Source organism: Lepidothrix coronata, unplaced genomic scaffold (genome assembly GCF_001604755.1).
Source record: "Lepidothrix coronata isolate B3197 unplaced genomic scaffold, Lepidothrix_coronata-1.0 Scaffold306, whole genome shotgun sequence".
Lineage (NCBI taxonomy): Eukaryota > Metazoa > Chordata > Aves > Passeriformes > Pipridae > Lepidothrix > Lepidothrix coronata.
The window spans coordinates 369185-391978 of NW_016690486.1; the positions used below are offsets into that span (position 1 = coordinate 369185).

Sequence of the window (22794 nt, forward strand, 5' to 3'; positions counted from 1 at the left end):
AAAAAAAAAAAAAAAAAGAAAAAAAGAAAGAAAAAATAAAAAAGGAAAAAAATTTAAAACTCCCAAGCAACAAAAAGCCAAATTAAACGCGGGGGGAAGGGGGAAGGGGTGGTGCGAGGGGGGGAAGAAAGAGTCACGGTCGCCTTTCGCACCCTCCCCCTTCCCTTCCCAACGCGGAACCCCGGAATGATCCCCTCAGCTGCATCCCCTCCCCTCCCTCGCCGCCTCTACACCCCTCGGGGCAGCAACTTCGCTCCCAAGCCGGGAACTCGGATCACTCTTCCCCACCTCCAGCATAAGGTGTCAGCTCCGCGCTCCCCCCGCCCCGGCCAGTCCAGCCCAGCCCAGCCCATCCCGGCCTTCCACCGGTTAGGCCGCTTTCCCGCTCCACGTCTCCCTCCGCCCTGGGAGCCGGGCACTATTTCTCCTCCTCCCTCTGCCCGCCCTGAGCGCCGGGAGCCTGTGGAATGCCGCGCGCGGGGCCCGGCCGCGGCGGCAGGATACACAGCCGGGCCCGGCGCTCGCTATAAGAACCTCCTTGTGAGCGACGCCATTTTAAGCCTCTCGCTCGGTTCGGTGCTGGGAGCAGCGGCGGCGGCGCTCGGGGAACACAAACACCGCCGCCCCGCACGGCCGCCACCCGGGAGGCAGCGGCCGGGGCACCGCCGGGACCGAGCGACCGAGCGAGGAGGAGGAGGAGAAGAAGAAGAAGGTAGTGGCGGTGGGGGGACAAGGAAGGAAAGACGGACCGGACCGGGATCGTCCGGGCAGCAGCAGCCGCCGGAGCCCGGGGGACCCTGCGCTCTCCCTTCCTCCAACGGTAGTGCCGCTTTCTCCGGCGGGAACTTGGGGTGAGCCCGGGCCGGGCCCCCACCCTCGGTCCCGCGGCCGTGGGCGGGGGTCCAGAGTGTGCCCGGAGGGAAGGATGGGGCTGGGTGGGGGGGAGGGAGCGGGGGACGCTGCCTGAGTGGGAGCGGGGGTGGGAAAGAGGAGGTGGGGGGCAGGAAGGGCTCTTGGTTTCGGGAGGTCCGGACAGCTGCGTGGTTGCAGGAGCGGCAGCTGCAGCTCCCGAGGTGTCTCTTGGGAAGCTCGTCCTGGGGCGAGGGGGTGGCTCCTCGGGGCTGCGGGAGAAGGCGAGTCGCTGCTCCCGGGTCTCTGCTCTCTCCTGCCTTTGCAGTAGAGCCCGGAGTAGTTTAATGACCCCTTTTTAAATTATTATTTTAAAGGTGTCCCCTCTTGTTAATTTTTTTTTTTTAGGGGAGTACTAACTCGCCAGTGGGCTGCAGATCCCCTTTGGCGATAGGAGGGGGAAGAGAGCAGGGTACGGGTTTATTTGTACCGAATATAATTAATCACGGTCACTGCAGTCAGCGGGAGATAACTAATCTACTGCCTTGTGGGGTTTCGCTCTTAGTGGCATTGCATATTTGCCGGAGAGGTTATGCTGCTGCTTTTGGGTGTCACTGAAATGAAGCTTCCGCGGCGCTGGGAGCAATCAAATTAAGTTTTTTAACACCCACGTTACCGAAGTCTCGTAGCGAGCGACTTGGGATCCTGGGATCTGGGCGGTGTGGGGGCTCGCACGCTGCCAGGGGAAGCGCCTGCTGCTTCCCGTGCCCAGCTGGGGGGACCATGGCGGCTCCAGCTTCCCAAATTAACCCGCTCCTGAAGTGTTTGGATCAACTTGCGGTTACTCCTAGTACTGTCTAGGGCACTTATTTCTGATTTCTCGAGGAATAGTGGGCTCCAGATGTGTTTGTTGGGTTTGTTTTGTTCCCCCCCAAAAAAAAACAACAAAAAAAGCTTAGTTCGTCTCTCTTTTGTGCATGATTAGTAGCTCCTGGAACAGCGAGTTTTCTTAAATTTAGCAAAACCTGGAATTCTTCCCTGGCTAAAACTTGACGTAGGACTTTAGGCTACTGCTTCTCGATTCTCTTCAAAAAAAAACCAAAAAAACAAACCCTCCTCTGAAGATTCTCCCTTTTGAGAGGAAAGGACAATCTTGGAAGGTACCACGGGCAACTTGTGACTTTAGGAATAGCAGTGTTGATCTTTGTAATCAGCTACTTCTTGATCTCTTTCTCATGGTGCAGCCATTGTTCTGACACTGTATATTCCAGACATCTGTGGTCCTCCCATCCCCCAAAGTATGCGAGTGGTGAATGGAAAGAGGCTGGGCTGGTATGCTGAGGTCGACGGACGGAAATCAAGGAGGGGTTTTAGTAAAACAGGATCTTTATGTGCTGAGACTATAGTAAAGGCAAAGACGAGAAAACTACCTGAAAGAGTATCGGGATTTTCTTGATACTAAGCTCAGACACACCAGAGAGCAACTTGCCAATTAGGATTTTGCTTCTGAAGGACAAAAAGGTACTACTGCAAGGCTCTGAGAAAAGCACAGGGGCCAAAACTTAGTGGTGTGTATTGAGCAAACTTATTTTGTGAATTTCGGTAGCAGTCCGGGAACTTAATGTTCGTCTTGCACTTTTAATAAGAAGGTGCTGACAGCTGCAGGTATGTGGCTACTGTGTGGATCGTCTAATGGCTGGTATGGTTGCAAATGAGGCTACTTAGGTATTCAGGCAAGAGTTTAAGGCTCTCGAAATTCAGCCATTCAGTACAAAATCATACTGTGTGTCTTGTTGTTCTGGGGTTGTTCTAGAGGAGTAACATATTTGCTTGTCTGTTAGTGCAGATATTTTCTGTTTAGGTATAAACTAATATGGGTGGGAATGTTCATGTTGGTCTCTGTGGCTGATCATTTCAAAGGGTCTAGGAGAGAAACAAGTAAAAGCATGTTGGAAAGGATAATGTCAAACTTATTAAAAAAAGGATTTAATACAAAATAAAGTGTAGAAAAGTCAGTTCTTCAAATGTTGTGCTACAGCCTTATTAACCCCACCTTCCTTTTTCTTGCCTAAGTTATAAATAGACTGGGCTCTCTGTATGGTATATAGTCTACTACGGACACCAGGGTTTTGCTATGACTACGTGGCGTGTCAGTAACTGGCTTATCAAACCTTGGCCATGAAACCCGGTTGCCCGTCAGACATACGATTTCTTTGTGAAACAGACGTCTGTCTTTCATGACTTTACATCTGAATCAACATTCTGAAATACTGTGTCCTGAAGAGTTAAACTTGAGGTTTTGGGGATGTTAAGGCAACCAGTCAGTACTAGCGGCCTTCTAAACCAATTTTGCAGTATTTTGAGGGGTAGAAAAGGAAGTGGCAAGAATGGGACAGGAAACATGGCTATTGTAAGCTTCTGTCTCAGAAACTGAAGTCTCGATGTGTGGTCTCAAACTCCTGGATAAGGACGTTTCCACAAAATATTGTCTAGTAGGCAGACTTTTGATTTGATTACTGCAAATGCAGCAGTAATCAAAATCACTTATGTTAATTCATAGTTAAAGCTGGTGATGCAGGGATTATGGTGATCATGCAGTTGCCTGCAGCAAAACTTGTTCTGTGACTCTGGTAGCCTGCATACCGTGGCAGGAAAATCAGGACTGACCTTACTTATCTTGCACATCATACTTGATGAAGCCTGATAAAACCTTGTGAGAAACTGTGCAGGCAGTTGTGACTTGCTCTTGGGTCCTCACAACATGTGCTTGCAAGCTCCAAGCCCAGTGCTTTGCTGGGTGATTGAGTGGGAGCCTAGAAATGGCAAACTCCTTGGCAGTAAATATTGTGTGTGACTCTTCTTGTCTCTTCAGATAAAATTATTATCCTTGTCACATAAGCAGGGCAGCATTGCTGATTTTCCAGTTAAGCATTGGAATCTTGTTTTGGGGTGCTTTGATTTTTATGCACCAACTGAATTGGTTATGCACCAACTTGCCAACATAAGGCAGCCTGGCAATGGTTAACTTTTAATATCCATTTCTGGCACTTGATTCCAAGGTAGAACTTGCTGTAGTCTGCGATCAGGCTGTAGCTCAAGAGGTTAATGTCATTAGAATATGCTGGCATTGTGTAGCCTGTGTTGCCTCTCATAAGAAGAAAGGTGCCAGAAAAATTGAGGGTTTTTTTTGTTGTGGTTGTTTGTTTGTTTACTTGTTTTTCTGGCACTGACAGATAACTTCAAGTGCAAGGGAGAGAACTAATGGAAGTCTTTTTTTGGCATTTCTGTCTGTGTGGAACACCAAATTGATGAGGTGAACAGGTAAAACATACCTGTGGCTCTACCTGCCCTCATGAATCTGTTAACTCTGGTTTGATATGAAAGCAAATGCATCCTGTACTTCTGTTGCCTTGGGAAGTAGGGGTGCAAATGTTGCTTTACAGAAGAACTTTTTGTTCACGTTCCAAGCTGCTTTAGGAAACAATGTACACTGGCTGGATTAGTATTGCAGAAGTGAAGTGCCCGTTCTGTTGCTTAACACTAAATCAACTCTGGAGCCTTGTTTGAGGTGTGACTTTAGTTCACTTAAGGGTTGAAAGAGTTAATCCAGTATTCTACATTGCTGCTTTTAAAAAATAGTATGAGCTAGCTGGATTTTGCTGGAGTTGGCAAACGCACAGTGTGCACTGTAAGTGTATTTGCTGGAACCAGCATTTCTAGGCTGACTTACTGCGCTAAATAGACTTGTATAAATTGGAGAAGTTTGCCAACTCTGCAGCAACTGTAGCAAGTAGTTCTGTATTGTCCTGGCAAAAATTCAGGTGCCCTCCAGTGGCCAGAAATCTTAACATCCTAAAGGTGCTGATAAATGCAGCTGCCTTGTCAGTTTGCCTTAATTAAAAGCGAGTTGAAGAAACATCTTTTAGTGTCAGACTTCATTAGCATGTTTGTTGTTCAGACAGTACTTTCTGGAGTGTTGGTATGCCTATTGTAAATACATAGTTATTCTGACAGACTAGCAAAGACAGCCACTTTCAGATTCATAAGTATTTCATTAGTGTCAGTGCAATTATGACTAATCACTCTGGTTTCTTAAACCGGGGAGATTAATATTTAACATCCATGTTCAGGGCTGGCTACATGGTTGCAGCCTAAGAAGAACTAGATTATGGATAGATACTTCCTGGTTTGGAAGGGAGGTTGTTTTGCTAAATCGTTGCTGCGTTAAAGTGGAAGTTGATGTTTTAAGTTCTTCTCAAACACGAGGGAAAAATACTTCTGTAACATGGTGGCTGTCAAGCAACTAACAACCTTGTTAATGATGTGCATGATCATGGTAAATCATTGCAGAACCATTAAGTGTCTTTTTGACGCTCAAATCTATGTGGGCGTAGACACTTAAAGGGCTCACAGTGGTTTGTTACGGAACTTTATTAGTGTTAAATGAAATATGGCATAATATTTGTCCAAATTATCATTGATTGCCTCTAAATGGTCATGTTGGCAGCTTTTTTTCTTTTTGTATGTGGCTAGGTAAGACTAAAAAATGAATGTGGATCCTGGTTACTCCCACCTCTACTACAGACATCTTAGTGATAAGTATGGGCACATGGACCAAAAGCTGTAAATCAGTGCAAATTTATTAAGTGAACCCTGCTGGCAAACTAAACCTTAGAAACACTGGCTCACCCCTAACCAAGACAGACAGAAGTACACAATGTAGATACCTAACTGTGCTCTGCAAATGAAAGGTGGGAACTGTCTAAGCTGTGATAACAAAACTGTTTTGTGCAGCCATGAAAATACTCAAACCTAGTGAGTGCTGCATGAAACCCTAACTGAAAATGTGTGCCAGCAACCAAAAGGTCTTGAATCCACTGCTGAACAGAAGTGGCTTAATAACTGTTTTGAGGTTACTTTGCTTGTGTTTGCGGTGCTTAGTTGGCCAGAACAATTAAGACATGAGAGTAATTGGGTTGATAATCTTGGTATGAACTTAATGCAAGTTCATAAACTTGAAACTGTCATATCAGTTGCTGTCAAAAGATTATATGTACATTATATGGACAAGTTCATTAGTTTTGTTCTCAAGCTGGATGTATAATGCCTGATTTTGTAGTTGAAGCAGTTTTCACATCATAACATCTAAGATTTTTATCACTCCTCTCTTGGATAGTCAGAAGGATACTTAGGTACTTGGAGTCAATTTTGCCCAGTAATAAAGTGAAAGTTTTCACTAGTGTTGCAGTACACTTGCTAATGAAAAGCGCTCTTAAATCATTACTTTTGAACATGACCTGATAATTTCTCAACTTCAGCATGTAGAAACAACCAGTAATTTCCATAGAGGACAAATAAATGCCCAGTGCAGAAAGTGTTTTGTTTGCAGATCTTGTTAGAAACTGCTGGTATAGTTGCCCATGATTCTGAATATAAAGGATTGTGTTGACAGACCTCTTGCTTCTCTAGGTAAAGGGCAAAATAACTGTGCTGTGGATCCACACACTTCAGTTTCTGAAGTGGCACGCTCCAGTGCTGTGATATTTCAGTTACTGCAGTGTAAGTGTGCTTTTAAGCAAGGATGTAGGACTGTGTGAAAAGGTGCTGTCTTTACATTGCATAGGATGCCCAGCCTCTGCAGTATACTGCCTCTGGCAGTATCAAAAAAAAAAATCTGTGGGTCACCACTGATAGTTGTAAGAAATTATGGTGGTAGGTAGCTGCTACCAAGTCCCTTTTGACATTTCTACGTGTCCTGTCGGTCTCTACTAAAAGTTGCTCTAACATGTCCCGTGCTAAAGAGTTGAAGTGCTGTGTATCAAAGGTGTCAGCGAACCTTCCTGATATTGCCAGCTTTGTTTCTGGGGAGGCGTCCTGGCAGATTCTACAGTTTGAAAGTTTTTCTCTTAGAATGATTGTGCAGAATGGTGCCCAGATGAACTTTATTTCAGTAACTTCCCTTATGTGCTTGTTCTGAATTCTCTTTCCGGTTCTCATCATTTTGTGCATTAGTTATTTCACGTATTTGTCGGCTGGCAGTGGCGCTCAGACCAATGGTAACTGTTGCTTCATTGAAATTTCTAATGGGCTGTTTTTAAAAGTGTGCTTAAAACTTAGTAGCTGTGAAGACCGTGATGAATTGTACAAGCTGTTAGTGCCTAATGCTGTGTTAGTTGCTCAGAGCTGTGTTTCAGGGACAGGCAATGCTGCACCTGAAAGATACCCATCTGGCAGGGAAATCTCCAACCTTTTGTTACCTGAACTGTTGGTGGAAAGTTGCATTTCAGTGATTGATTAAAACTATATATGTTCTGGGTGGCTTTCTGTACTTTATGTGAGCAAAAGAAAATGTGTATAATCTGTTATAGTCTCAACTGCACTTAAAGCTTAAGAGTTGTCACAGTTGAACCTTTGGCAAGCTGGCTAGGAAGTGTGATTCTTTACTAGCCTGCTTTCTCTTTTAGGAGGAAGGGGAAGGTAAAGCAGATGAGTGTCCTGTTGTATCAGAACACTCTGTAGTGCTCCACTTCTAGTGAAGGTGAAGTGTGATAGAATGGAACCTCAGAGGTTTGTTGTAAAGTTCTTGTGGCCCCTTTCCCTCTGCCCCATGTGCTGAAGACTGGATGGATTCAAAAACAAGCTTCAGTTTTTGGAACTTGTAGCCTGAGTCTTTCCTTCACTAGACGTTTTTTGAGGAATGAGTTCTTTTTACAATACAGCTAACTCAGTGTTTCACGTCTAGTCAGGATTTCCAGATGCCTGCATTTCAGTTCCATTAAGCAGTTGTAATCAACTTGGAGAAGTCTAGCAAGAACAGAAATATTTACGTGCTATTTGTTTTGGCTAATGAGCATGTGAATAGAAACTCTACTCTGTGCTTTTAATTGGTCTTAGATTGCTGAGATGACTGAAAATAGACAGTCATAACACTTTATTTTGTGCTGTAGCATCAAATGAACTCTTAAAAAAAGGCTAGTGTAGGATGTTCTTTTGCCTTTGTTATGGGAAGGAATTTTTAGATAATTTCTAAGGCAGAAGACAAAGGCCAAAAAGCCAGAACAGTTGATGTAATAGCAAACTGGAATGCCTGAAGGAAAAAAAAATAATGAAGTGGAAACGAAGCAGCAAAGAACAGTGACTGAAACAGAGGTAACTTGCAGTGAGTATTGGCAGATCTGTGTGTGTACTGTCAGATACCCCTCTTCCACTTGAAACCTGTGGGTTATGTGGGCTAGTTGTTTACCTCTTTCTGCATGTATTAAGGAAATTTAAAACTAGGAAGTTGGAACCTTTTAACCTTTGAGGTCAGTAAAGCATATACCATTCAGATTTCTTAACTTCATGATGCTTGATAGGAGAAACAGATCTTAGACTTTCAAGCGTTACTAATAAGAGAATTTAAAGACCAACTCAACACTGTTGTATATTCTGGGTTCAGAGTCAAACTTACTGTGGTCTGATTGGCTAAATCTAAAACAGAATGTATTGCTGTTTGCCAGGCATCTTCTAACTTTCTGCAGGCATCAGTAGAATGCATTTTCTGAAATATTCTAGCTTGGATAAATTTCAACTGGGTGGATTACACAGGATACTGAGTTTATCACTGGAGTGAAGAAGAACACTAAGAGTAGCTTATTAGTTGGAGGGAATGATGCTAAGCAAATATTGCTTGAGGAAATGACCAGAGTTTAAAATTTATAAATGAGTGTGTTCTGTTGCAGTCCAAGATCAGTAAGATTGATTTCAGTGTGGGCATGTGGTGTGGCATTCAGGTCAAGATTATTGGTAGCTCTTAGTTTTCAATGGAACTACTGAAATAGTTGAAGTTGCTACATCTTGGCACAACACTTGAATATAGTAATACTGCTTTATCTCTTGCCATGGCATTCCTTTTGAGATGGAAGTGAAGGCTACAGATCAGTGTTTCTACCATGTAACCCAAAAGAAGGCAGGAAAGTTTTAAAGCTCTGAAGGCCCATGGTGGGGTTTTCTGTTTTAGAGGAAAAAGGCTGTGTGGTGTGACTTGTTTCCTTTTGATGTTACATACTGTGTAAGTTATTTCCATTTACTTCAAATACCTTGTCATAAGCCATCTGAATATATTTCTACCCAGTATTAAATATCAGCCTGCTGAAAGCAGAAGGAAGGCTGACATTACTATGAAATACATGAAATTTTATATTCTGATTTCTGGTATAGATAACAGGGTAAATCCTAACTTTGCTATCTACAAATATCCAAGTAGTGCATGACTTTGTTTAATACAATAGTTTACAGCCCTAAAACATGATTTGAGAGCCAGTTTTCAATGAGTTTCATAGTAACTTTTGTCCATCCAGGTCCTTAAAGCACTGGTGTGCAGAAGTTATCATTGGTGGGGAACTAATTTCGCAATAATCAATTAGCCATCAATTGCATATGGCTAATTGCAAAATAATCTGCACACGCTGCATATAGCTATTCATTTTGGAGTGGACAAGGTGGCTGAGGACTGTAAATGGTAATACTTGAGACAGAATATGAGTGGTCTTCAGTATTGTTTATCCTTGATATGGAAATGTAATTAAGGAAAACTTGTACTCAATCCTGTGTGATACCTTTGTACAAGAAAAATATTTTTTTTCTTTTTAAAATGCAAGTGTTCAGAGTGAAACTCAAGCATGTTATCTGTTCCTATTTTCAAATAAAGTATCTTCTGTTCATTGTGTAGAAAATAAATGTAAACACAGGCTGTAATTGCTACAGCGAGCTTCTAAAATTCTTGAAAACACACAACACCAAAAACTGTACTTCCAGGACTACTTATCAGTCTTACAGAAGCATCTGATACATGAAGGGCCTCCAAAAATATACTTTAACCCAGGGCTCAATAGAAACCAGATACAAATCCTCGAAGTTTTCTTTTGACTGTCTTGGATAGGGGAAAAGAGAACTTTATCTCCATTTGGATAAGGAATAATAAGTTTACAACAGATTAGATCATGTCTTCATAAGACCTACATGGGGTAGAAGTAGGTTTATTTGTTGCAAGATGTTTGCACAGTGGGATGGGTTAGACCAAAAATTACTTCTGGAGACAGGTCCACCACTCATGCCTAAAAGTGCTTCTATACCATGAAAGCTGATATTTCCACTGTCATATTGTCTTACTTGGATGATTCCCCATCCCCCTGTTTTCTAAAACAGGCTAACAACTTCCAGGATAAGATGAAAAAGACTTTTAAAAAAAATCCTTAATTGGATGTATTTCCCAAATGTTCCACTTGAAAACTAAGGTTAATAGGAAACTTCTGCTGCATTAAGAGCGAAATATAAGGACTTGGGTCTTCTGTTCAGATAACTACAGCACTCATTTCTATGGTGTTATTAGTTGTGAGCTGGTGTTGCCTGTGTGTTTTGGCTACAGACTTTTGCAAAGCAGATACATAGGTAAGATCACTATCAGGCATCTGCCTGAAACGAAGACCAGTTATAAAATCAGACCCAGAGAATGCTTCCAGTAACACCTCGGGAATGGTTGCAGTAACTTCAGAACACTTGAAGAAAAACTATTTTCCAATATGTGAACTTCACTCGGAAGATGATTAGGAACTGCTTGTCCTTTGTAAGAAATGTGTCATTCAGAACTGGTGATTAGTTTAGAGGTACAGTTGCTGTGCCTGTCCTAGATGAGATGTATAAAAACATGGTCAGTAGACGTGTTCCCTTTCAGTAAATCATGGTGATTGGATATATCAGTCTGGATTTCTCACACAAGATTTAGTGATTTGCTGCTCCTGAGTAAAAGATTCATGGAAGACTTGCAAACTGACTTGCCTTTATAGTGACAGGGTCTGTGTGGGGGGAAGTACTTATCAGATCAGTCAGGTGTAGTTTAAATCAATCTTAATGGAAAGAATTGTTCAGATTTGAGAACTGCTGCAGGCTTGTTGATTTCCTTGGCATGTGCCCTAACTTTTCTCCAAAATCAGAAATTAATACATAGTAAGAAATACCTAATCAGAAAAAATATCTAATACTTCTCCCATTCCTTTTGAAAACTAAGAAATTGTGTTCTCTAGTAACTTGAAATTATTAGCTCATAAGCCTTCTAAGCTTGCAGAACCATTTTTCTCATTTTTTTTTAAACTGGGACAGACAGTACACAATACAGCCTAGTGCAATGTCTTGCACTGCTCCTCATAGGAGTAGTTTAATACATAGCTTTTAAAAAAACCCAACCTCCGTTTAACCTAAAGCTGATGATGCTTGCTAAGCAAGTGGATACTGTCACAGAACAGGAGGAGCTTTGTGTACCAGGTAATCTTCAAAAACACTGAGGCTTACAGTAGCTGGCTGTTACACTGAAGTTTGTTTATAAAGTATACTGAGGCCTTCTGTCTCTTCCTGATGGTTGACATCTGTATGGCTGACCTTGACACTAATGTCACTAATTGTGTGTCCTTCAATTAATTTGAGTAGGGGTAAAGGACCTGATATATTTTTCATGGTTGAAGAATAAAAGCTTAATTATCATTGGAGTTTTTGTTTGTTTGTTTGTTTGTGTTTCCAGTCCCCCACCACCTCACTCACATTTACTGATCCCGTGTGTCAGGAGAATGAACAGCATGAATGTTTGTACCCAGCCTGGTGGTGTTGCTCCCTTTGTAAGTGTAGTGGTTAACCTTGGCAGTGACAGACAGGAAGACAAAGTCAGCAGCTTGGCTGGACTCAGTTTATCCACTTGTAAAACTAGGAGAGAATGTGAAGGGAAAGATGGGAGAATGTTCAGTTACAGAAAATTTACTCTGGCATCCTTTGGTGGGCAGTTATTTTGAACTTCTAGTGTTAAACCCAATTTCCTATCTAAATAATTAAAAACAAGCTACTGGGAATTGCTGAGGGGTTACAGGTGTATGGAATGCAGATTAGGATGTTAGAACTTCACGGTGCAAGTAGCAGGCTGATCTAGGGTCAGTATTCCAAAGACTGAATGTCTGACTGGTAATGCAGTTCTGAATGCTTAATCATTGTTCTTCATTGCTATTTTGTAGATGTTCTTCTGCTTTATTTTGGAGTAGTGCTGCAGTTCAGTGGCTAGTATGGCCTGTTGGATTTTACCTAGTGGCACAGCTGTTCTTCTGATCTCTTCAGGCTGCTGAAATTGAAAAAGCCATTTCAGAGTGCAGTTGCTGTAAGCCACTTGCCTTCATTTGTGCAAAATTCAACAGCGGAAGGAAATGATAAATGTCGTTCCCAAGCCCCATATTGCATATTTGAATCCCAGGTGGTACTAAATTTCTCTAAGCGTAGTCGCCGCTCTTAACATACTGGTAGATGAACCAGTCAACTTCAAAACTAGTTTGGTATTAATTTTTTTGGCATAGTCCTGATGGGAGGAGACTGGAAAGGTTACAATAAAAATAGATCTCTTTTTGTGCTAAGCGTACTTTGAATTCTGTACAGCAGCTAGATCTTGTGCAGTTTTCTGTTGGAAATGTCACATCTCACTGTGAGGAACACAGGGAGCAAAGATAGAAATTTTACTGTTGGTGCTATTCCGCTTCTTTCTGTTTGGAAGGTGTTAGTGGGGCTGAGCAAGTAATATGTTAGATCTGCAGAGAGCTATTAAGCTTTTGTATAGGCACGTCCTCCACCTTAGTTACTCATTAGAATTTTTTAATTAATAGAACTGACAGCATGACTAAGTCTTTCCTTCCCCTTATCACTGTTTCTCCCAAACTTTTAACAGCATGTGCTAGAGGGACTGAAAAAAAATGGCTGTATTGTCAGAACATCTTCCACGCAGATTGTGAGGAGTAGCCTCTGAGTTGGCTAGTCTCTTCCAGGCTGTGGAGTAGGACAAGTTTAGGGACCTAAGCATTTCCAACTGCCTAACAGAGTGCTTACTATATGTTGTGTTATGTCTTATATCAGCTTAATGCTGCTTATCTGCTGCAGATGCAGATCTACTGTCCATTTTAAAAGAGCCAGGGAAGAGTTGCTGCCAAAAGCTGTGGGAATGCAGAGTCAGGACAAACAGCATTGGCATTTGTACAGCAAAGTAACAAGATTGCTCAGGAGCTGCTGGAGTATCTTGCAGCTGGCTCAGAGACAGTGAAAATACAAGTTTGCCTCAAAGTTGCCTCACCTATTCAGTGAGACTTTGAAACTGTAGGCCTGTACTTCTGAAGGAAACTTAAACTGGGAAACCTGTCTTTACACAAATAGAGCGTCCAGTGGACTTTGTTCTCCTGACAAACACCACTGCAGACCTGTCCTTTAAAGAGATTAGTGGCTTGCCTTTACTTCATTGTCCAGGAATGTTTGATCAGCACAGCTCTAACACCTAACTGGCACATTGAAAGCTGATTTGCTGCAAGAGATGGTTTTGCTCACTGCACTACTTACTACTGCAAATGTTTCTGCTTGGCTGGCTCCCAGGATAGGCTGTCACCAGCTCTGTGTCTGTGCTGAAAACAGTGTTGGACTGGGGCGGGAAGGGCAGATGAAATAAAAGTTGTGGTGCTGTAGCCTTGTATTTCTCTTTCTGGGTTAGTGAAGAGACAGCTGAGACAACTGCAGGTTTATGGTACAGATACTTCCATGCTACTTGGTGATATCAAATGGAGGTGCATGCTGAAAATTTGGATAGGGCATTTGATCATATTTCAGCCTCCTGCTCCCAGGTATCTTGGCTTTCCGTGCAAAAAATAAAAATGAGTTTGGTGACTCAATGTGTGTGTAACTAAAGGACAGCATTTTTTTGTTTTGTTTTTTTTCAATGAGGCTGGTTCAATTTTCAGTTTTGATTTCAAGGAAGAGTTTTGTGCAGGAAGAAACCTTTCTTCTTGTGGTACAGGAAAGGGGGAAAGGAGGAGGTGCCTAAATAGTTATAATTTAACTATTAAGGTAGTCCTTGTGCCACTGAAATAATAGCAGCTTGCTGTAAATGGTCGTTTCAGCTTTCTCCCTGAAAATTCATGTTGTAGCCCTGTATCAAACAGTTTTTCTAGGATCTTAAGAGTAGTTTGTCTTTGAGGGAAATGAGGAAGTCTGACATTTAGCCTTTGTCTTTGTGGCATGTCCAAGCTGTGGAATTTAATGTCTGGACTTCATCTTACACAAGGATAGAGGATTAAAAAAATAGCTCTGTCATGGTCAGTCTTCAACTCTTTCTCTTGCAGCTTTAAGAGGAGAATATATCTTACATATATTCTGACAGAAGAGGTCTGGGTGATACATCATGTTCTTTAGCGTGTCTGTCCATGGGGGTTTACTAATTAGCATTTTGAGTATACTCACTGTAGTAATGAAATGGCAAGATGTGGGAAGTCTTAGTTTGCAATTCTGGTGTTCTGATGTGAAATCCTGTCTTACTAGCTCTGATTAATGTTTAATAAGTTCTAACTTTGCTCTTTTTTAGGATCTCTGAAAGGGAGCAGGAGAGAGTTCTAGGAGCATAACAAAGAAGATGGCAACTCAAGGTATGTAATGCATTACAATTTCTGTTACTAGAATATAGCACGCTCCTTATTCCTCTCATTTAACTTTTCAAAGTCACTTGGATTGAATAACGTCTGCTCTACTACAGTAATTAATACCTTACCCTGGAAATCAAACCTGCAGACAAGTTTGTTGTCATAAGCATTTTGGGTCCCTTAAGTACAGTCAAGTACATAATCATAGTATGTGGAAAAAGGAACCTTTAAGCAGTAGATCAGGACAGTCACAACAGCAGCGATTGTTCTGCCTGTTTGTCAGGTTTAGGTGTCTGCATTGGCTCGAAGTAAAGCCTCAGTTTCAAATTGCTGTCTCACTTGCTGTGCTGGGTTGTGGTAGTAGTTTATAGCAGCTTATTTTAATTTAAAATCTGTGTCATCTCTTGTAGGATTAATACATGCTGGAGTAATTAAACTAAACTTAATTGTTCAACAATGATTTCTTACAGCTGACTTGATGGAGCTGGATATGGCAATGGAGCCAGACAGAAAAGCAGCAGTCAGTCATTGGCAGCAACAATCATATCTGGACTCTGGTATCCATTCCGGTGCCACAACAACTGCTCCCTCCTTGAGTGGCAAGGGAAATCCTGAAGAGGAAGATGTGGACACAACACAAGTGCTGTATGAGTGGGAGCAGGGATTCTCTCAGTCATTTACCCAGGAGCAAGTTGCTGGTAAGGCCTTTTCTATTACACTGGTTTGCTTAGACATGCAGTTCAGTGATACAGAAACCCAGACACTCAGTTATTACCAGTCTAAAAGATGAGCTTTTTATTCCTTGTTTGAGGTAATGACTTCCCTTTTTTTTTTTTTCAGATATTGATGGCCAGTATGCAATGACTAGAGCTCAGAGAGTGCGTGCAGCTATGTTCCCCGAAACGCTGGATGAAGGAATGCAAATCCCATCCACGCAGTTTGATGCAGCTCATCCAACTAATGTGCAACGCCTGGCTGAGCCATCCCAGATGTTAAAACATGCTGTTGTTAATTTGATAAACTACCAAGATGATGCTGAACTTGCAACTCGTGCAATCCCAGAACTGACCAAACTGTTGAATGACGAGGACCAGGTAAGCATTTTCTTTGGCTCAGTGCAGCTTGCTTGTGGGGTGGCTTCAATGACGTTAAAACTAAAAGCTTTCTTCATATATTTCTGTTAGGTGGTGGTGAACAAGGCTGCAGTTATGGTTCATCAGTTATCCAAAAAGGAAGCGTCTCGCCATGCTATTATGAGATCCCCTCAAATGGTGTCTGCCATTGTACGTACCATGCAGAATACAAACGATGTGGAAACAGCCCGTTGTACTGCAGGTACACTACATAATCTCTCACATCACCGTGAAGGCTTGCTGGCCATCTTCAAATCAGGAGGCATCCCTGCTTTGGTTAAGATGCTTGGGTATGTGACTACTAAGACAGTACTTGTGCTTTACAGTTGGGTCTGGTAGGAGCAGGTGCTCATAAGGTTTTTCCCTTCTTTAGGTCCCCAGTGGACTCTGTGCTGTTCTATGCCATTACAACTCTTCACAATCTCCTGTTACATCAGGAAGGAGCCAAAATGGCTGTCCGTCTGGCTGGTGGGCTGCAGAAAATGGTGGCCTTGCTCAACAAGACAAATGTCAAATTCTTGGCCATCACAACAGACTGCCTTCAGATCTTAGCTTATGGCAATCAAGAGAGCAAGGTAAGTGCCTCTGCTGTTGGAGTAGTTTAAAACGAGCAAACTTGTGATGAATGGCCTGACACTTCTTGTGTACCGACCTTATTCTGAACCTTCAGCCACATGTGGGGTTTTTGCCAGTCAGTCCTGACCTTGCAAGAGGTGTGGGATGCAGGAATTATCTTGCAGAAATGCCGTTGTGCTTATAGTGAGACTGTAAAACTTATAGACCATATCAGAAGATGGGAATGGCTTTCTAGGGATCTGTAAACTATGAGGGGTGTAAGCCAGCAACATTTGCTACCTGCTGATATGCGTAGGAGGTGACAGATAAATGTTATTTTTGTTGTCTTTCAGCTGATTATTCTGGCGAGTGGTGGACCCCAGGCTTTAGTAAACATAATGAGGACCTATACTTATGAGAAACTATTGTGGACCACAAGTAGGGTGCTGAAGGTGTTGTCAGTCTGCTCCAGCAACAAACCAGCTATTGTTGAGGCTGGTAAGTACCTTGTACCCAAGGGAGCTTAAAAATCTATACAGTACTTCAAGATCAGTTAATTCCACCAAGAACAGAAGCTGCTGGCATCAAAAAATGAACTTGAATTGGTCCTTAAGTCCGTAACTAGTTTTGGAGGCCTTTAGTGTACAGAAGTAAAAAAGGGTGGCTGTTTTAAGTAATTCTACTGTTTTGTTAGCTGGGTGGCTTTAGTGGCTGAGTGTTGTCAGAATGGTCCCCTTGGAACATATACACATTTAAAAAGCCCAGTATCACAAAGAGGACTTGGGGGTTTGGTTTTTTCCTATCTGATAAAGGGGCTAGCCATATTACAATACTAATGACGAGAAGGATCCAAAAAAGCTTGTGAGATATGTGCTCACACCTTAAGGAAGAAAAAGACCGGACTGCTCACAAGATGAGCATCAGAGTATGGTGTCAAATCTGAGTAATGCTGTCAAATATGTACCATCTTCTAGGTGGGATGCAAGCTTTGGGACTCCACCTCACAGATCCAAGTCAGCGTCTTGTCCAGAACTGTCTCTGGACTCTGAGAAATCTGTCAGATGCTGCAACAAAGCAGGTAAATGGCTCTTCTGAGGGATCAAGAGCAAAAATCAACATAGTGGAAGAGAAGAAAGACTTAACTTTTTCTTCTCTCTTTTTTGTAGGAAGGCATGGAAGGCCTTCTGGGAACTCTTGTTCAGCTTTTAGGGTCAGATGATATTAATGTTGTGACTTGTGCCGCTGGCATCCTTTCTAACCTTACCTGCAACAATTACAAGAACAAGATGATGGTGTGCCAGGTTGGAGGCATTGAGGCTCTTGTGCGCACGGTTCTTCGGGCTGGGGACAGAGAAGACATCACAGAACCTGCTATTTGTGCGCTCCGTCACCTCACTAGCAGACACCAAGAAGCAGAGATGGCTCAGAATGCAGTACGTCTCCACTACGGACTCCCAGTGGTGGTTAAACTGTTGCACCCACCCTCACACTGGCCTTTGATCAAGGTAAATAATGGTTACCAGCTGTCAGCACTGAAAACTGTTGCTTTTTAAAATGTTACTTTAAATGTGAAAAATACTGTGTTTCCAAAGTGTTGGGGAATGCAATTTGTCTGATGGGAAAGTTGCTTCACTTGAGCAAATTAGTGTTGTCTCTTAGAGATTTAAGCATCTGAAATCAACTGATTAAAAGAAGAATCACTGAGAGCAAGCACATACCCATTGTGCTCTTTTATTTCCCGCCCCCTTTCTTACCCACAGGCTACTGTTGGCCTGATCCGCAACCTGGCTCTCTGTCCTGCAAACCACGCCCCGCTGCGTGAACAAGGTGCTATTCCAAGGCTAGTGCAGTTGCTGGTTAGAGCACATCAAGACACCCAGCGACGCACTTCCATGGGTGGGACACAACAGCAGTTTGTGGTAAGTGGCCACCACTGATGTTACATCTCTGAAGGTTGTCTCTCAAACTTTTCATTTGTCAGTGCCCCTCAACTCTGTATTGCTTGGTCTAAAGAACTGTTGTCTTATTTGCTCTAATTCATGTTGTTCTCTGTGTGCTGATAATTCTCGCTCGGCAGACCTGAAATTTTTCTGAAATAAACAAGAATGCCAAAAGCATGGTTCTTATTTTACTAAGAACCCCTTGAGCATTTAATTCCGAATGCTATAGATCAGAGTACTGCCTACTCTGGCAAGGCAAGTAGTTCTCTACCAGGAAGCCAGAACTGCTTCATCCTTCTCAGAAGAATGGGTTTAAGAATGCTATCACAGCTTATTGCATATTGTCAAGGGTGCTTAGGGTTGTAGAAGTACTGAGAAGTTGTGCAGGATCCATACTTGTTACCTGTTTGGGGCCAGGTCCGTGTGGCAAGATCAGTCTCAATTTGATTGTTTTTATCCCATTAAACACATTAGCAAAGGAGAAGTTGTCTTAGTGTGGGCAAATGAAAGCAGCATCTACTAGTACAGGAGTGTAGTTAATTCGTGCAGAGACAGGAAGGGACCTCTTTGTTACTGATAAGCACTGTTTCCAGCTTAGTATGTGCCAAGCTAATCCAGGTTGAAGAAAAAGAGATGGTGTTCTTAGACATGAAGTTCATCATAAAAAACACTGAGGTGTTCCACTAAGATGCTTCACTTACTGAATTTGGTTGGATCTACTCACAGCAGAAATGTTAGGTTTGAAAACCAGCAGTAGATGGTGGGTATGAGCCCTGTTAGGGAAAGGCGTATGTCCAGGGGACAAGTTTGGTTGATTTGTTGAAACAGGCTGATTGGCTTTTTGCCAGTCATTTGAGATCATGTAGTATCTCAACTTCAAAAAATGCCTTTTCTTTCCCTAACTAGGAGGGTGTGCGTATGGAGGAAATTGTCGAGGGCTGCACTGGAGCCCTGCATATTCTTGCACGTGACGTTCATAATCGAATCGTAATCAGGGGTCTAAATACCATTCCACTATTTGTGCAGGTAAGTAGGAGCTCAAGACAATGCTATAGCATGTATTAGGAAAATAAGTAAAATGGTGTCCTGGATAGAACTGCTAAGTCAGAGTGTGCTGAAGAGCTCGTTTCAAGTAGAAGAGCTAAAGAACCCTGTGTGTTTTGGTTGCAGTTGTTGTACTCTCCCATCGAGAATATCCAGAGAGTAGCTGCTGGTGTACTTTGTGAACTGGCTCAAGACAAGGAAGCAGCCGAAGCAATTGAAGCTGAAGGTGCAACTGCCCCTTTAACAGAACTGCTTCATTCTAGGAATGAGGGTGTTGGTAAGTGAACTTAAAAGACAGGTTTCATACATGTGTTAGAAAAGTTGCTAGAAGTCTTGACCTCCGCTAAAATCGCTCGTCCTTTTGACAGCAACATATGCAGCTGCAGTGCTGTTCAGAATGTCTGAGGACAAACCACAGGACTATAAGAAGCGACTTTCGGTTGAATTGACAAGCTCTCTGTTCCGGACTGAGCCAATGGCTTGGAATGAGGTGAGTCATGTCTTCTGTGCTAATGGTTCCTTGGGGACACCTTAGTTCTATGTCCTCTCTTCTTCCAGTAGTGAAGTATAGATGCACTCAGTGATACAGGCCCAGCTTTATACACAGCTTTGTGACTGTACCTTCTTGACTCTCTACGAGTTCAGGTTCAGTGAACCTGTGGTAAGCAGCCTTCAAGCTGCTTCTTCACTTGCAGATAGGAAGCGTCCATTCTCTGCTGGTGCTAAAGTGTGCTAGTGTGCAAAGCTGTATACAAGAACTTTGTACTTTTCTGTGCTGCTTGTCAAAGTCTAACGAACTCTGGATGCAAAAATAGAAACATGAGTGATATGAGGGAAGCATAATATAAAACGTAACATGTGAGGCTTCTATCAAACCAACAATGTAGGATTAGTAATCTCGAAGGGGGGATTGCAACTTATGCTCTTAGAACTGAGTTTTCAGACTTGACTATGTTTGCAGGCTGATTATCACACATTGCTTTTCCTCGTTCTTAAAGGAACTACACAGTAAATTGAGACTGAAAACAAACTGTGTGCAAGGGGTAGAAGGGAAGGCTTCATTAGTTCTTTGTCTTCCTGCAGATTCTTTAGATTCAGAAGCCTAGCTTGTCTTATCTTGTATGTATCTACTACATAAGGGATAGTAACCTTTTGTATTGTTTCAGTGCTTATGTCTTTGTTTTCCTAAAATCTGTATCTACCACAGGAATTGGAGGGGGAGCTAAAATGGAATATGTCTTTGAGACTGGAGTTAAGCAGTTTCTCTGCAGACAGGCAGACAATTACTTCTGTAATTGAACAAATGGGAAAGGTTCCTTCAGAACTCTTAAAAGCTCTCTTGCTGACTTGGGAATATCCAAACAGCTGACTTGCTGGAGTTGGGCAGATGTACCTGAGGAGTGTTCCCAGACCTGCCCCATCTCTTTTCTTCCCAAAGAGAACCCTCCTTCCAGTGATCTGCGGATTCTTGTACCTAAATCTGGCTATTTCGTGTTGCTTATTATACCTATAGTAGTTGCAGATGCTTAGCTAAAAAGGCATTTCATGTTCGCAGCAGTGCTGCAGTGCTCACTGCAGAAGAGTTGCTCAGAGGGATCTTGGGATGAGTTTCACAGCTTTTTAAACTCAGAATTACTAGTGCTGGCTGAAAGACCTGATGCTAAAACTGTTTTGTCATTTTTTGTGTACATGTAGACAGCAGATCTTGGACTCGATATTGGTGCCCAGGGAGAACCTCTTGGATACCGCCCAGATGGTAGGTCTCTGCCGTTCCCCTTGACTAAACTTAAGTTGGATGAAGTCAAGTCATAGATTTTAAAGGAGAACTGCAAATGAGTGAAGAGTGAATTTACTCTTCAGCAAGGTATTGCAAACTGACAGGCAGATGGGGAACTGCCAGTTCAAATAACCAGTTCCTGCAACACCACTGGCAACACTGAAATGGGAGCTGTATGAACATGCAAAACTGGTGTCTCTTGTCTGAGTCCTGTGGGAACAGCTCCCGCTGAGCTGTTGTTTACAGAAATCTTTTACATTCTTTACAAATGGACTTGACAATTCCAATAGTGCAGTTTTTCTTTAAAACAACAAAGCTGTTATTGAATGCATTAGTCTGTAAGTGTCTATAGACTTGAACGCAAGCCTGTCCCTAAGGATTCTGAGCTATTTTTGACTAGTCTTTTAGAAGCAAGTCTAGTCTTGGAGCCTGGTTTTGCTGCAGTATTGTTGAATTTTAGTACTGTCGATTGTGCAGACTAATGGCTTGGCTGGAATCTGCTCGTGCTTCTGACTGCAGTGTGCTTTGTCTGCAGAATCAAACTGGAAGGCTGTTTCAAACAATGGAATAGCCATTAAGGGCAGGCAACAGATTGTGTTGAACTTGGCTGAACTAGAAAACAATTAGATGGCTACACGATCTCCTCACACACTGATACTTGCAGCTTCTGATGCATCTAACATCTGTTAACATTATGCTTTTTTTCCCTCTGCCACCTTTAACTTTCTTAGATCCTAGCTACCGTTCTTTCCACTCTGGCGGATACGGTCAGGATGCCTTGGGTATGGACCCTATGATGGAACATGAAATGGGTGGCCACCACCCTGGTGCTGACTACCCAGTTGATGGTCTGCCAGATCTTGGCCATGCCCAGGACCTTATGGATGGGCTGCCTCCAGGTGACAGTAATCAGTTGGCCTGGTTCGATACTGACCTGTAAATCATCCTTTAGGTAAGAAGCTCCAACCTTGAATTTAAAAGCAAAACAAAAAGAGAAAAACAGCTGACTGGACTGAGGACTTGGTTGGCAGGGAGGGATTGGCTCGATTGGGTCCCAGTGTGCCAGAATAATGAATAAATGCTCTGGAAACACTCGATCAGCACACTCCAAACTGACTTCTGCCGTGAAGTGTGGAAGTAATTAACTGTAATGTCTTGTGCACTGGCTTCATGCAGTCTTCACGTGTTAGAACAGCCCTTTACTACTCAGGAACACTGACACCTGTCTTTTTTCTCTTTGCAGCTGTATCATCTGAGTGAACTTGCATTGATTGGCCTGTAGAGTTGCTGAGAGGGCTCGAGGGGTGGGCTAGTATCTCAGAAAGTGCCTGACACACTAACCAAGCTGAGTTTCCTATGGGAACAATTGAAGTAAACTTTTTGTTCTGGTCCTTTTTGGTCGAGGAGTAATAATACAAATGGATTTTGGGAGTGATTCAAGAAACGAAGAATGCACAAGAATGAGTTGCAAGATGGAATTTATCAAACCCTAGCCTTGCTTGTTAAAAATTTATTATTTTTTTTAAATCTCTGTAATGGTACTGACCTTGCTTGCTTTGGAAGTAGCCTTTCCTTTTGCAGTAATTGTTGTTAGTTTTTTTTAAAGTCTCTCGTAGTATTAAGTTATAGTGAATATGCTACAGCAGTTTCTAATTTTTAAGGATTGAGTAAAGGTGTAGAACACTAATTCATAATCGCTCTAACTGTATTCTGAATAAAGTGTAACATTGTGTAGCCTTTTTGTATAAAAAACTAGACAAATAGAAATGGTCCAATTAGTTTCCTTTTTAATATGCTTAAAATAAGCAGGTGGATCTATTTCATGTTTTTGATCAAAAACTTTATCTGGGATATGTCTGGGTAGGGGCCAGTAAGAACTGTTTATTTGGAACCTTGTATTGGACAGTTTACCAGTTGCCTTTTATCCCAAAGTTATTGTAGCCTGCTGTGATACAGATGCTTCATGAGAAAAATGCAGTTATAAAATGGTTCAAAATTAAAGTAAACTTTTAATTCACTCTGTGTCAAATTATTTC

The 22794-nt window shown here is 42.4% G+C and overlaps 1 protein-coding gene across 3 annotated transcripts; it reads left to right on the forward strand.

Moving 5' to 3' along the window:
* Nucleotides 1-561: 561 nt before the first annotated feature.
* Nucleotides 562-22775, forward strand: CTNNB1 (catenin beta 1). 3 transcript variants are annotated; one of them, XM_017837571.1, is made up of 17 exons: nucleotides 565-820; nucleotides 1258-1321; nucleotides 14255-14315; nucleotides 14780-15007; nucleotides 15150-15403; nucleotides 15494-15732; nucleotides 15816-16017; nucleotides 16351-16495; nucleotides 16972-17075; nucleotides 17164-17502; nucleotides 17758-17916; nucleotides 18844-18963; nucleotides 19108-19258; nucleotides 19350-19471; nucleotides 20677-20737; nucleotides 21490-21710; nucleotides 22002-22775. In XM_017837571.1, exons 3-16 carry the CDS (start codon nucleotides 14303-14305, stop codon nucleotides 21696-21698), a joined length of 2346 nt encoding a protein of 781 aa, XP_017693060.1. In that variant the 5' UTR covers nucleotides 565-820; nucleotides 1258-1321; nucleotides 14255-14302; the 3' UTR covers nucleotides 21699-21710; nucleotides 22002-22775. The 3 variants fall into 3 exon arrangements, with proteins under 3 accessions (XP_017693062.1, XP_017693060.1, XP_017693059.1); XM_017837570.1 differs by lacking the exon at nucleotides 1258-1321; XM_017837573.1 differs by lacking the exons at nucleotides 1258-1321; nucleotides 21490-21710 and having other exon boundaries at nucleotides 562-820.
* Nucleotides 22776-22794: the final 19 nt, after the last annotated feature.

Coding starts and splice junctions, on each gene's coding strand:
- CTNNB1 (XM_017837571.1), top strand. Junction 15,008..15,149: donor TACCCAGGAGCAAGTTGCTG/GTAAGGCCTTTT, acceptor TTTTTTTTTCAG/ATATTGATGGCCAGTATGCA. Junction 19,472..20,676: donor AGCCAATGGCTTGGAATGAG/GTGAGTCATGTC, acceptor GTGTACATGTAG/ACAGCAGATCTTGGACTCGA.